The sequence below is a fragment of the Gigantopelta aegis genome, chromosome 6 (assembly GCF_016097555.1).
Source record: "Gigantopelta aegis isolate Gae_Host chromosome 6, Gae_host_genome, whole genome shotgun sequence".
Classification (NCBI taxonomy): Eukaryota; Metazoa; Mollusca; class Gastropoda; order Neomphalida; family Peltospiridae; genus Gigantopelta; species Gigantopelta aegis.
In genome coordinates, this window is record NC_054704.1 from 87218220 (window position 1) to 87231808 (window position 13589).

General features: G+C 35.3%; 1 protein-coding gene across 3 annotated transcripts in view; it reads right to left on the reverse strand.

Annotated features, from left to right (window-relative positions):
- The window catches only part of LOC121376384 (rho GTPase-activating protein 7-like), a 152342-nt gene that overhangs the window by 104904 nt on the left and 33849 nt on the right, over positions 1 to 13589 (reverse strand). For all 3 annotated transcript variants that reach the window (XM_041504233.1, XM_041504234.1, XM_041504235.1), the window contains one exon: positions 6051 to 7937. In XM_041504233.1, the coding sequence (XP_041360167.1) occupies positions 6051 to 7937 (1887 nt within the window). The remainder of the gene's footprint in view (positions 1 to 6050; positions 7938 to 13589) is intronic.

The window sequence follows — 13589 nt, forward strand, 5'->3', positions numbered from 1 at the left end:
CACGCATCAGGTGAACGCTGTACCACTGAGCTACATCTTGCCCCTCCCAGTATTGAGATGAAGAGCATTACCATCAGCCTTAATCATTATATGCCACTGAGCTGGTATTGGAATCCATTTCATTAATTTGTAGTTATTTTCATGCTGGTATCAGGCCCCTAGGAGTCACTAGGAATGGGGGATAGCCTGTGCTTTCCCTTATTTAAGGCCAATTGTTTTTTGTCTTCCTCTGTATAAACATAAAAATGTAGCTTCTCTTCACCACTAGAGGTTGTGCCTTCCCATACCAGAAATCATTCCTATGGGCTTCAAGGGTATTCAAGTTTAGGTCCTGGGCATACATCCCAGCTATCTGGGCTGTTTTTCTAAGACAGTGGGTTAGTGGTTAGTTTGTTAGTAGTTGGTGAGAGAGAAGTCAGTACGGTGGTGATACACCTATCCACTGAGTCATTAAACTTGCTCTGGGTGGGGGCCGAGATAAGAAGACTACAGTATCTGGCAACCTTAAGTCCAATGGCTTAACCACTCCACCACTAAGGCTGGTATTCAAATCCAGTTTAAAACCACAATTTCAACAAGAGGGATCAATTAAACACCCACTCGCACATATAGGAAATACTTGTGAAATGATGGAATAAAGACGACAAAACAACAGCAGTTATAGTAGAAAATACACAAAAGAAGTGTACATAAAAACCTCTATGCACTGAGATAAACACGGTAAAAACCTTAAACAATTTCCCACTGTAAAATGCCTCCACTAAAGAACATGAACATAAATCAGAGGCCACATCACACCGTAGTATTAATAAGACATTTACTGTAAACATGAGCCAAGATTTGAAGGCACTTAAAAGTTGAATAATGATTAAAGTTCACCAGTATGAAATACCAAGCAATTTCACAGCATGTACTGGAGGACCCCTTCCAGGCAACGAGTGAAAGCTGGGTGAGCTAATACAGATATGATACGTTTCTGAAATGATTTACACCAAATCAACAATAATAACTGCCATATAATTGTGGAAGTTAGGTAGTAGTTTCGAAAGAAAAGGAATGTTCAATACCCCAGCATATATTTTTTTTAATCCACCAATTTTGTCAAACAGATTGTAATTGAATACACGTGCAAATATTTTTATCATCTACTGTTTGTAAATTTATTACTACATAATTTTTTTTTTTTTTTAATACTTCTATTATATTAAAGAGTAAACAGTTCATCTCAATGGGGGTTGGTTTTTTTTGCATTTTTTTTTACTTTGTAAAGTTAAAAATTAACGTAAAATACTTTATTTTTCTGCAAACTTAATTTTTGTGCTTTTTGCACAAAGACATTTAGTACGAAATGTAAGATTCTGTGAAAAATATAACCTATCAGATAGTGAATAATCAACAAAAAAAATCAATGTGTTTGGCAATGGAACACAATATACAGCCTTTTATTATATTCAGTTTTTGTTAACTATTTGTCATTTGTATTTGTTTTTAATATAAATGTTTTTATAAATGTTTTTAATATAAATGTTCTCTTTGAACTATCATCAGCAAATAAACGGCAAATTATGAAAGTCCACAATTTAGGCCTTTTTTCACACTGAAGGAAACACTTTTTCTTCAATAAACCGGCCTCGTTGGCGTCGTGGCAGGCCATCGGTCTACAGGCTGGTAGGTACTGGGTTCGGATCCCAGTCGAGGCATGGGATTTTTAATCGAGATACCGACTCCAAACCCTGAGTGAGTGCTCCGCAAGGCTCATTGGGTAGGTGTAAACCACTTGCACCGACCAGTGATCCATAACTGGTTCAACAAAGGCCATGGTTTGTGCTATCCTGCCTGTGGGAAGCGCAAATAAAAGATCCCTTGCTGCCTGTCGTAAAAAGAGTAGCCTATGTGGCGACAGCGGGTTTCCTCTAAAAACAGTGTCAGAATGACCATATGTTTGACGTCCAATAGCCGATGATAAGATAAAAAATCAATGTGCTCTAGCAGCGTCGTTAAATAAAACAAACTTTACTTTCTTCTTCAATAAAGTTCCTCCAATAAATTATAGGAGTACTCAAACAACCAACAAAAATATTTTGTTGCTCCTAGAAAAATGGATGCATCTCATCGTAAATAATAATAATCATGCACAAGAACTTTTACTTCTATTGAAAAATACATTTTTCAGTTTATCAAGAATGAGCAAGTATATAATTCCAATAATAAAGTTTGTTTTGTGATTTTTGTTTTGTGTAAAAATTGCAAGCCACAAAAATAAAGTAACCCAAATCAAATTTTTTTTGTAATTAAAAGCACTGACATTACTTATGTTTGGCTATTACAACTTTTGTACTGTTAAGTTTATCTATTTAGAACTTCTTGCTTAACTCTTTCAATCCCCATCAGTGTGCCCATTTCTTATTCCAGCCAGTGCTCCACAACTAGTGTAACAAAGGTTGTGGTATGAGATATCCTGTCTGTGCAATGGTGCATATAAAAGATTCCTTGCTACTAATGGGAAAAAGGTATCAGATTTCATCTGAAGACTACAAGTCAGAATTACCAAATGTTTTACATCCACCAGCCGAGGATTAATAAATCAACAGGGTTGAAAATTAACATGGAAACCATGGTCGCCAGCAGGGCCAGTTGAAAACAAATCGTACTGGCCCTTCTCAAATTCAACTAGCCCTCCAATTATCACGTTGGAATTTAACTGCACAGCAAAAATCAAAACTAGAGTGGGGTTTTTATTGAATAATAACTATGTGCTCACTGTATATAGTCCGTTTGGGTTAAAGAAAACCAATTAATTGGCATTTAACTTCATAATGAATAAAGTTAAAATTCATATAAAAACATGTTATTGAGTTTTAAACCCATACCAACTCAAATAAAAACAAAATGAAAAAAGAAATCCAGTATGAACATGTTTCTTTACAAAGTACCATTAAATTATACATATTAAATCTCATTTTTAATACAGGGTAAAAGATAATGCAGTACAAAGTGACTAAAGGTACAACTGCGTGTGCTTTAGTAAACTAGTCTGGGAGTGGCAGTCCTCTTTGTGGCGATGCAAGAGGGGTAAAATCCCCAGCAAATGATTTCCTCGAAGTGGCTGTTCTCCTATAGACTAGGCACTAGATATAGATCCATAAAATCATCCACTATTTTGCCAAATGCCATTTCAACTCTGCTTTGTACACAGATAAGGTCCTGTTCATGTATTAATTACGGTTGTGTCATTCCGATTACCTTGGATGTTACATCAATTGCCTTAAAACATGTATCAGAAAAAAAAAATAACCTATGCAGTTTGATGATAATTTGTAAAGAATTTTTGTTGTAATTTACACTGCACTTTTACCCCCAATAAAATGTTATTTGAGACGGTATGGGTTTAAAACTTAATAAATTAATATGTTTTTAAATGAATTTTATCTTTATTCATTATGTTAGCGCTGTCATAATATGAAACATGTTCTATGTCTTCTACTCTCAGATCTGTAGTGTTTTTTCATATTCAATTCAGTATCAGTGTATTTCTCTTTTAACTAGTACAGTACCATACTCGTCAGACACTAAAATCGATGGTCGCCCAACGGACTACCTTTGTAAAATTCTTAGTCGCCCTTAGCCAATAAAGGTCACCACAGATGACCGGGCAACTGCTAATTTTCAACCCTGAAGCAATGTGCTCTAGTGGTGTCATTAAACAAACAATCTTTAACTATTAGTTTTTCATCATAAAAAGGCTGAGTCACTTCAGCACAGGAAAAGGTTAGGTTATTAATTTTGCCATATCCAATGTGTTTTTGGATGTTCTTATATTTGCAATAGCTTGAATTTTATGCATTTTATGTGAACACTTAAAAACAAGTACAATCACTGATTTTAAATCATTTATGTACTGAAATGAAAGTCTTATGTACAGAATTATTTACCTGGTTTTCAGGACTCACCAGAATGGTTCAGTGTGTACCTAGCAGTCCTGTCAAATATAGACTGGTCAGTTCTATGACTAACCTTAGAGAGTGTAATAAGTTGTCAGTTAATTACATTCAGGCTTTGGGGCAGTCATAATTTCTTGTGACATAACATTAACAATTTATCTTCACCTCAGATTTGATCAGTGTGTAAAATTTAGGTAATTATGATAACACTAATTTTAGTTGATAATCTAGTTAATGAAATGGAAGTATTCCATATTTGTTGTTAATTTAAATCTGTTTAATAACACAAATTTCATAAAGTTAAATAATTGTTCTACCTTGTTTGTTTGTTTTAATTATTGATGTAAAATTCACGTTTAATTTAGTTCTATATTAAAAAAATATATATATTAAAAAAGAAACTCTTTCAACAAATGTTTATTTATTTTAAAGACCAAAATTTTATTTTACAACTGACATAACGTCAAGCCAAACTTCTAAGGAGACAAAGACAGACTTAATAAAATTACTTAGTTTTACTGTTATCTTTATAGACATCAGTCCTTCCCATTTGAAATGAATTACTCACCTCATAAGCTCCAGATGAAAGAAAGAAAGAAAGAAATGTTTTATTTAACGATGCATTATTTACGGTTATATGGCGTCAGACATATGGTTAAGGACCACACAGATATTGAGAAAGGAAACCCACTGTCGCCACTTCATGGGTTACTCTTTTTCGATTAGTAGCAAGGGATATTTTATATGTACCATCCCACAGACAGGATAACACATACCATGGCCTTTTATATACCAGTCATGGTGCACTGGCTGGAACGAGAAATAGCCCAATGGGCCCACCAACGATGAGTGATTAGTGTTCTACTGGAAACTAACTAGTGGATTATATGATGTACACTGAAAATTAATAGCACAAACATAAACATAACTGTAAATAGCAGAAGGCATGCTGTTACAATATTTGAGGTGGACTATAAAAAATGCTTCCGAGATGAACTTAAGATGTGCTTGAGTGTGCAAGTGCAATCACGCACCTCAGATGTGAAGGACTGCATACAAACTGACAACAATAATAAAATTTTTAAATACCAAAATACCTAAAATAATAATCTTTTAAAATGCCAAAATACCTAAGTCTGATTGCAGTAAACCTAAGCTGTTTTAATTTTGAATATCTATAATTTGTTTATGTGTATTTCCAGTGTAAACATCTGAAGTGCTAACTTGACCAACTTACAGTGAGTTCAAGAGACCACTGTGGTAGACACCTTTAGCGGAAGTATCAAATCTCATAAATATCATCTATCTGAGGCACTTGAAGTACAGGAGAAAGATTACCAATATAAAAACAGAATATGAGAAGATTGTAGTAATCTCAGAAAATTCTCATATTTTGAAGTCTTTTTCCTGTAGATACATGATAAACTTTGGAAGGAAAACAAACTCAAGAAACCCATTTAAACGAAAAAGATAAATATGGTAAAAAGCATAAGGCTTAGTTGCACTATTCATATTCAGGTTGTTCAGGTTATCAGAATACTAGAATGTGATGTCCAGGTTGGCAAACTAGCCATACAGCATGAACATTTATGTTGACTCAGTCTGTGTGTACCTTTGGACTAACTAGGTGTAAAAGCTTTGCAAAAATACTTAGGGAAAAACACATAAAACTTGTACATGTAGTATGTATAATATCCTAATTAAAATGTTTTGTCCTTTGCTCAAATTCTGTGTAATTTAAAACAAGAAAAAAATTCCTTTATATGTGCCTATACAGTCAACATAGAATGCAAGTTATTATAGTCCTTAAAAGATCTGCAATGGATTTATAATATTGATATCAATGCAAATTATTTATAAAATGTATATAAAATCTAGTCTGTCTATGATATGACCTGGAATGGACAGCAAAAAGTCAGGGCTAGCTCTGGCACTCACCAAATTCACAAATTGCGAATGTAAAAAACAATTAAAAAACTTTATTTTGATTTGGCGAATTAATTTTATGGAATAATAGTTATTTTGATACAAAATAACTGGGGTTTTCCAATTTTTGAATTTTAATAGATCATTTGGTGAAATTTAGGGTTTTTTAATGTAGATTCTTACCTTCTGCAGTGTAGGTGTTGTATCAGGAGTTAGCTCCCTTGGTGTGACGTGCTGACTCCGAGGTGATGACTGAACACTTGTGGCAGGTGAGTTAGTCGAGTCCGAATCTTCCAGCTTCAAGTCCAGCCTGATTGGTTGCTGTACAACAGGGACAACAATCGGAGTGGGCAGTGCATGAGCCGTCGAGTCGACAACCGGGTTCATCGGACCGTGAAACAACGAATACTGATGTGGTGAGTAGTTAGAATAATACCGTTTGTGCATCGCGTCCAACAGCGATCGCGAAATGTATGGAAACCCTCGGCTGAATTCACCCGGCATCTCTGCCATGCTATGGGCCCCGACCGTTGCATAGCGCTTGTAGCTGAAGTAGGGAGTACTCTCAGAATTGACCATTCCCAGACCCATCCGCGGAGCAGGTCGGAGCAGGGTGCCACTGGTTCCATGCCACGTACGCGACATCTCCGGGCTGATGATAATACTTTGTTTGGGGGATGACTGAGCACTGCTGCTATTTACACTGTTATGATCATTAATACTGTTCTTTTCCTTAAGAATACCACTTCTAGTATTTAAGTTTCCAACCGAGTTGGTATGATGACCGTGTGGTAATTTTTTATTATCATCAACTGTAATGTCTCTTTCAATATTTTGGTTTTCATCAACTTTTAAGCAGTTTCTAATACTATGAGCACCATTTGTTTGAGTAAAATCCTTATGAGCATGTCGTAGGTTTGTTTTCCTGCGGATCAACACGGGAGTGGAGGAATTTACCACAACCTGCATCTCGGGAGAGTTGTCAGACAGAAACATGCGTTCCTGCTCAGAGATCTGTCTCTCGACACCAGATGTAGAAAGATCTTGTAGACAACTGTCAGATCTTTTCCGACACCGCCACTTAACCGTACAGTCCTCACTGTCTTTGTCTCTTTGTAAGGATTTTGATCTCACAGGCCTCGGTGCCTTCTTGCTGCCTGAGGTAGTCGACTTTAGGTGGCCATGTGTCTGTGTGGCACGAGAGACCTTCCCGTGTCTGTGGACAATCAACATTTTCTGCTTCGTCTGCACCCCTTTAGCCACAGTTTCTGGTTCCTTGTAGTCCACATCTGGAAAACTTGTCTGACAACCAATACTGACCAGTCCTGAGGATTCTGTCATTCCCTGTGAGATCTCATCTGGTTTACTTTCCTGGGAAATTGTATTTTTAATTTCTTGAGAAATAATGGTATCCCCAACTGAGGTGGCAATAACTTCCTCATCCGAGTCTCTTTCTGTGTGATACAAATCATCTTCTAAAACATTATCCAAGTCACCTTTATCCTCAGGACAAGCTGGCACACTTGCCTTTGGGGAGTCAACAACAGATTTTTCACATTCCTGCTCATTAATCTTTGATGACAGTTTATCCAACAACTCTGGAATATGTGGTCTTTTGGGTACAGAAGGTTTAACCGAGTCTTCATCCAAGACAGAGTACTCTTGATTCTCTAGAACTAGCATGTTACAGTGCATCTCTTGGCAGCTTGCTTGCAGCATCAGACTTGTTAGGTTCTTATCAAACTCCAAATACACAGGAGATTCATCAGCAGCAGTCATTGTGGTGGTGGACTCATCTTTCTCATCTTCAGCACTGACGTCAACCGAAACACGCTTCTCAGACAAACAATCTTGGGCAGCAGTGCTGGGGTCCTTGTCTGGACTCTTTGATAACCTTCCAGCTCTAGATTCCTGGATCTCAGCATATTTACCATTGTCCTCGTCATCTTGTGAGGTTTTCCTCTTCCAGCACAATTTCAGAGTGTCGTGAAGAATCTGCTTGGCCTGGTCAACAGATGGCAGCACCTTTCCATCACCATGGTCACCATCATCCAACGAAAAACTCAGCTCCTGAAAAACGAGAAAGAAGATCTTTAAGCATACAATCTAAACTGGACGCCAATGGGACCATACAAATTTATTATTTTTTAAGGACCACAAAAACATCCCAGTTCTAAGAGAATTCCAGTTTACAGAGGATCCAGTCTTGAGAGGTGTTACTATATTGCAGATATCATCAACATGCTTTTCAGGAACCTGACAACAGTAACCAATTTTTATTACTTACTCTCTTGAACTCAAACTGTCCTTCAAAAAGACTGATAACATAAGTGAAAATACAACTGGGATCCCACTGTTATTAATACATAAACATGTGATTCACAATATTTAATTAAAAAAATCCCCCAAAACTCAATAATTTTCTCAAACGAAGTACAATGGCTGACTGATTCCCCAAAATAGAAGATTTAAGGACATCTGATATGTCTGAACTAGCTAATAAGAAATTGTATGAACATCATTTCTTTAAATGCAAAATAGTTAAATATTACAAAATATACTTTTACATGCATTTTAACACACAATAAAATCTACACAAGTGGCCATATGTGTAAAGCAACAAACCAACCATGGACACTGTTATGGTTCCAGATTAACTAATCTTGTTAAAAACTGCCTGTGTTAAACATTTTGCAGGGTGTGAGGATATATATATATACATATATAAAAATATACTCTGTGTGGGTTCTTCAAACAGGGTTGGTTGCTATTGTTGCCAATTTGTAGAAAGGAGCGTAAAGAAATATTTATTTACTGACACACCAGTGCTCTGTTGATCATGAGCTATTAAATGCCAAACAGATGGTAATTATGACACATGGTGCGGAGCAGTCTACCCATTCTAGCCAACTCTTTTAATTAGCAATGCAGGGCCTTTGGTATGAAATGCCTTTAAATGGATAATGTTATTATACAGTATAGTCTTTGATACACCAGGGCCCATGCTTATAAAACTTTTGAAGTCAGACTAAAGACTCCAAACTTAAAATTATATATTATTTGTATAGGTGAGTCTTTATCAAACTCTTGTATCAAAGCCTTCAATAAAGACTAAACTTCTGTAAGAACAGGACCAGATGTGGACTACTGGTTATAGTAAAACAAATGAGTGTGACACATACAGAGAATATTCAAATACATGTACATCTAAAAAATAATAATACCATAAAGTCCTAATTTGAATACTTTGCATATAAACTCCACATTTCAAGGATGTGAAGAAACAAATAAGTTATTTGTAGATCCAGATCTTTAAATTACAAATTTTTATAGCTTATATAAATACACAGTGACATAATATATATTATGATGAAATACAAAATTATATTCTTACTATAAACAAGTTTAACTTTTTTTACAATAAGATACCCTTTCCCTATATCATTCTATATATATATATATATATATATATAAGAAGAATAAAATTAACATCAGAGCAACCTGCATGTTTGATTTCATTAATGAAAGTGCAGCTTGTTTTAAATAGAGATTAAAAGTAGCCACAACAATGAAGGGAACAGGAAGGGAAGTGGCCATTACTCCACTTCGAGCAATGGTATTGTAATAAAGAGCTCACTGGGCTGGTGGAGTCTGTTTTATGTGTTCCAGCCAGAGAAAAAACATGTCATGTATTAGTGTGGTGCCATGCTAAAACACTACCACCTGCAGACCTATTGTTTCTACCTCCTACACAGTGAGTAATGGAAAAAGTCAGCCACCTCCTTAACATACACTCACACAAACACATTTATTGTGGAGACCCAAATATATTGTCAAGCTAGGTAGAGTTATCTCCCTTTAACAATAACCCACAAAGCATGAGAAAAAACTTTAATGCTACTTATTTGTTTTAAACAATATTTATTCCATGTTTTACATGGCGGTAGGGATTGGTCGACAGGCATAAGCCTATATTTGAACCTTTCTTACAAATTTAAAACAGATACATCCATGTTAACTAGAAGACAGGCAATAGCAGCATATATATAACTGATAGAAGTAGTAATGACAACTGTGGGTAACTGAATATAAAGAAATCAGTAATGATTAATGCTACTTTATATTTTTATACCTTCTACAGGGCATTCACCAGGGTCTTTGTAACATATTAGATCTTTTTGTCTTCATTTTTGTGTGTAATGAACAATGGCGTAGGAAGGTGCCAAAGAGGGGTGGGGGCAACGCACACACACACACACAAATATATATTTAAACCATCGCTGCTACTACTGTATCAAGAAAAGTGGGGGGAGACAACACACCATGCCCCCTCCCCCTGCTTCCTATGTCAGTGATGAACTAGTAAATTTTATGGCTAATATTAAAGTAATTAACAGAAAAAGAAAAAGAATTGTAGAAAGAGGGTGATATGCATCACTGAACCCCATTTGATGCCCATCTATTCCTACAAGCCCCAATTACCACTCATCCAACCAAGTAATGACATGAAACAAATGTGGCTGGCTTTCTTAACTGCTAATCTAATTAAGCAAATGGCTGGTTACATAGCTGTGGTAAAACAGAGTGATTTGATTCTAATTACGGCATTAATTATTCAGGAAATGTGATTACAAGAGCCCCCACATGTTATCACAAGCAGAGACAATGCTGTGAACTCCAGGACTAATTACAGAATGCATTTGTACACATGACAAGGAAAATATTACTACTAACAGAACTCTCTGTAACACTGACATGCTTAGAATGAACAACTGCATAGAATGAACTGATTGTAAAGTCCTGTTGTATTTCCCTATATGTTAATAACCAACTTATGCAAATGTGTACAATGAACTACTGTTATAACAAACTAAGTATCATGGTCTCTTCCAGTTTGTTGTAAGAGTACTTTACTGTAGTTGGTTTTCATTGTTTGACCTTAAAGAAAATTGATTTTGTGGATTTGTGGAACTGCTCTTCACATCTGAAATTTCGCACCTGAAACTTTTATTTGCAGATTGCAAGCTCCTGCTATTTTCGAATACAACTAATCAAAATTGCTTGATTTTTACTAATTTATCAGAGAAATAAAAATACCAGTATTTTTATTTTTTTTATTTTCATAATGCTAGTACTTATGTTCACAAAATAACCTTTTTACATGTTTATTATTAGGTAAGATAGCAAAATCAGAAAATGTTGTGTCCACAACTGAAGTGCTTGAACATTTGATGAAAGCCAAATTACCCTAAGCACAGAAAGTTAACTATGCTGTAGTAATATTATGTGCATGAGTTAGATGTACTTTATATATTTGTATGTAAAAGTAATTTGTATACAAAATATAATATATTCAACCTTTTATCACTGTAAACTGTTTTCAATAGAACATTTAATCTCAAACACTAATTTCTGTAAACGATACGATGATTATTACTATAAAGTACAAACCAATTTTTTTTTTAAATGTCTAAGAATCTGCCATAAATTTTCTTTGTCATTAGATGAAAAGTTAAAGTCTGTTTGTTTTGTTTAATGACACCACTAGAGCACACTGATTTATTAATCATTGGCTATTGGATGTCAAACATTTGGTAATTTTGACATACAGTCTTAGAAAAGAAACCTGCTACATTTTTTCAGTAGTAGCAAAGGATCTTTTATATGCACCATCCCACAGACAGGATAGCACATACCACGGCCTTTGATATACCAATTGTGGTCCACTAGCTGGGACAAGATATAGCCCAAAGGGCCTACTGACAGGGATCGATCCTAAGACCGACTGTGCATCAAGCGAGCACTTTACCACTGGGCTATGTCCAGCCCCAAACTGAAAAAGGTCAATCAATTTTAAACACTTGTAGTCAATAAATTAGTTTTAATGAGGTTTTAAAAACTCACCTTTAAGGATGCATTAACAGTGACTGTGTAATGACAACTGCACAAAGATGCTCCTGGTTTTCTGGCATGCCCAAGACACATCCTTAAACACTTGATTCTAAGAATAAAATCCACTTAATCCATGTGGACAAACTCCTAGCGGATACCGCTACCTAGGAGTGGGTATTTTTATACTAGGGAATAAATTGTGATGGACAAACTCCTAGCTGATACGGCTACCTAGGTGTGGGTATTTTTATACTGGGGGAAACAGATTATGATTTTTATCATGGTAAACCTGATCAAAGTCGCATAGACAAGATAACTTGAGGGCAGTGACAATCTTTCTTATTCAGCATTTACATTTTGCTATCTCTATATGTGTAGTATATAGAAACACTTAAAATAAAGTTTAAAATAAATCAAATCTAATTCTATCAATTTAAAAGTGAAAATAAATCAAATCTAATTCTATTAATATCAGTTTGTTTCCACATACAGTGAAACACCTCTAAACCGGACACCCTCAGGACCAAGTAAAAAATCTGGTTTTAAGAGGTATCCAATTTAGAGAGGTTCTCTTCTGTACTGATATTTAAAAAGGGACCATAAAAAAGATCTGGTTTTGAGAGAATTCCTGTTTACAGAGGGTCTGGTTTTGAGAGAATTCCTGTTTACAGAGGGTCCGGTTTTGAAAGGTTTTACTGTTTAACATAGTAATCTGTTTTCCTTTTGGACCTTAATTTGAAAACGATTGACATATTATGTCAAAACATTTCTGGGTGTGAGGGGTACATATATGTACATGAATTAACTTAAGTCAAAACCTTTAGATCAAGATAAAACAGAAAAACAATTAATGATAATCTAAAAGTACTGTATAAAACAAATTAATTAGCATTAACCAAATATATGCAGACTGACAAACAAATTGAATGGTAAAAAAAACAGAGTCCATAAAGACTGAATGATCTTATAGCCTTAGCTGTAAAAAAAAAAAAGAATTGAAGGGATTGATTAATTACTCCCCTAACCGGAATGATAGCTCTCATTAAACGGTGAGGTCTGTTATCATCCATCACACCTTGGTTGGGTGCTCTACCACTGGGCTACATCCCATCGCAACTACATCAAAATATTTAAATTGTATCCCATCCCATGTCTGTAAATACATACTTTCACTGGCAACAACTAGATCAAAATATTTAAATTGTATCCCATCCCATGTCTGTAAATACATACTTTCACTGGTAACAACTACATGTACATCAAAATATTTAAATTGTATCCCACCCCATTTCGATAAACACATACTTTCACTGGCAAACACTAAATCAAAATATTTAAATTATAATTCACCCCCACATAACTAAATACATTGTACATACTTTCACTACTACTTGAACTACATCAATAATATGTATATTAATCCCACATGACATTACATACACATTCACTGGCAACAACTACATCAAAATATTTAAATTATAAAAGTATTATGTGACCTAAATTGTTTTTGAAAGTATCAAACTGCATGCACTTGTGTTTTTTTTAATGTGAGTGCAGAAGCAACAGATTCCCACATTATGTATAATCAGTTATGAATGAACATGTGTTCTAATTTGACATTTTGAACCTGTATCTGGGATAAGTGCTGTGATAAAGGCTGCTGTCAGACAGACAGGCAGACTGAACTCTAGTAAAACAAAGTGAGTTATTTGATAGTCGTATACTACGTGCCTGTCATCATCCAGCGATTACTTAACAACACTCTGCAGATAAACAATCTCTAGTCTAGTGAGACAAACAGTGAGGACCCTCCCGTACCTAACAGTGGAG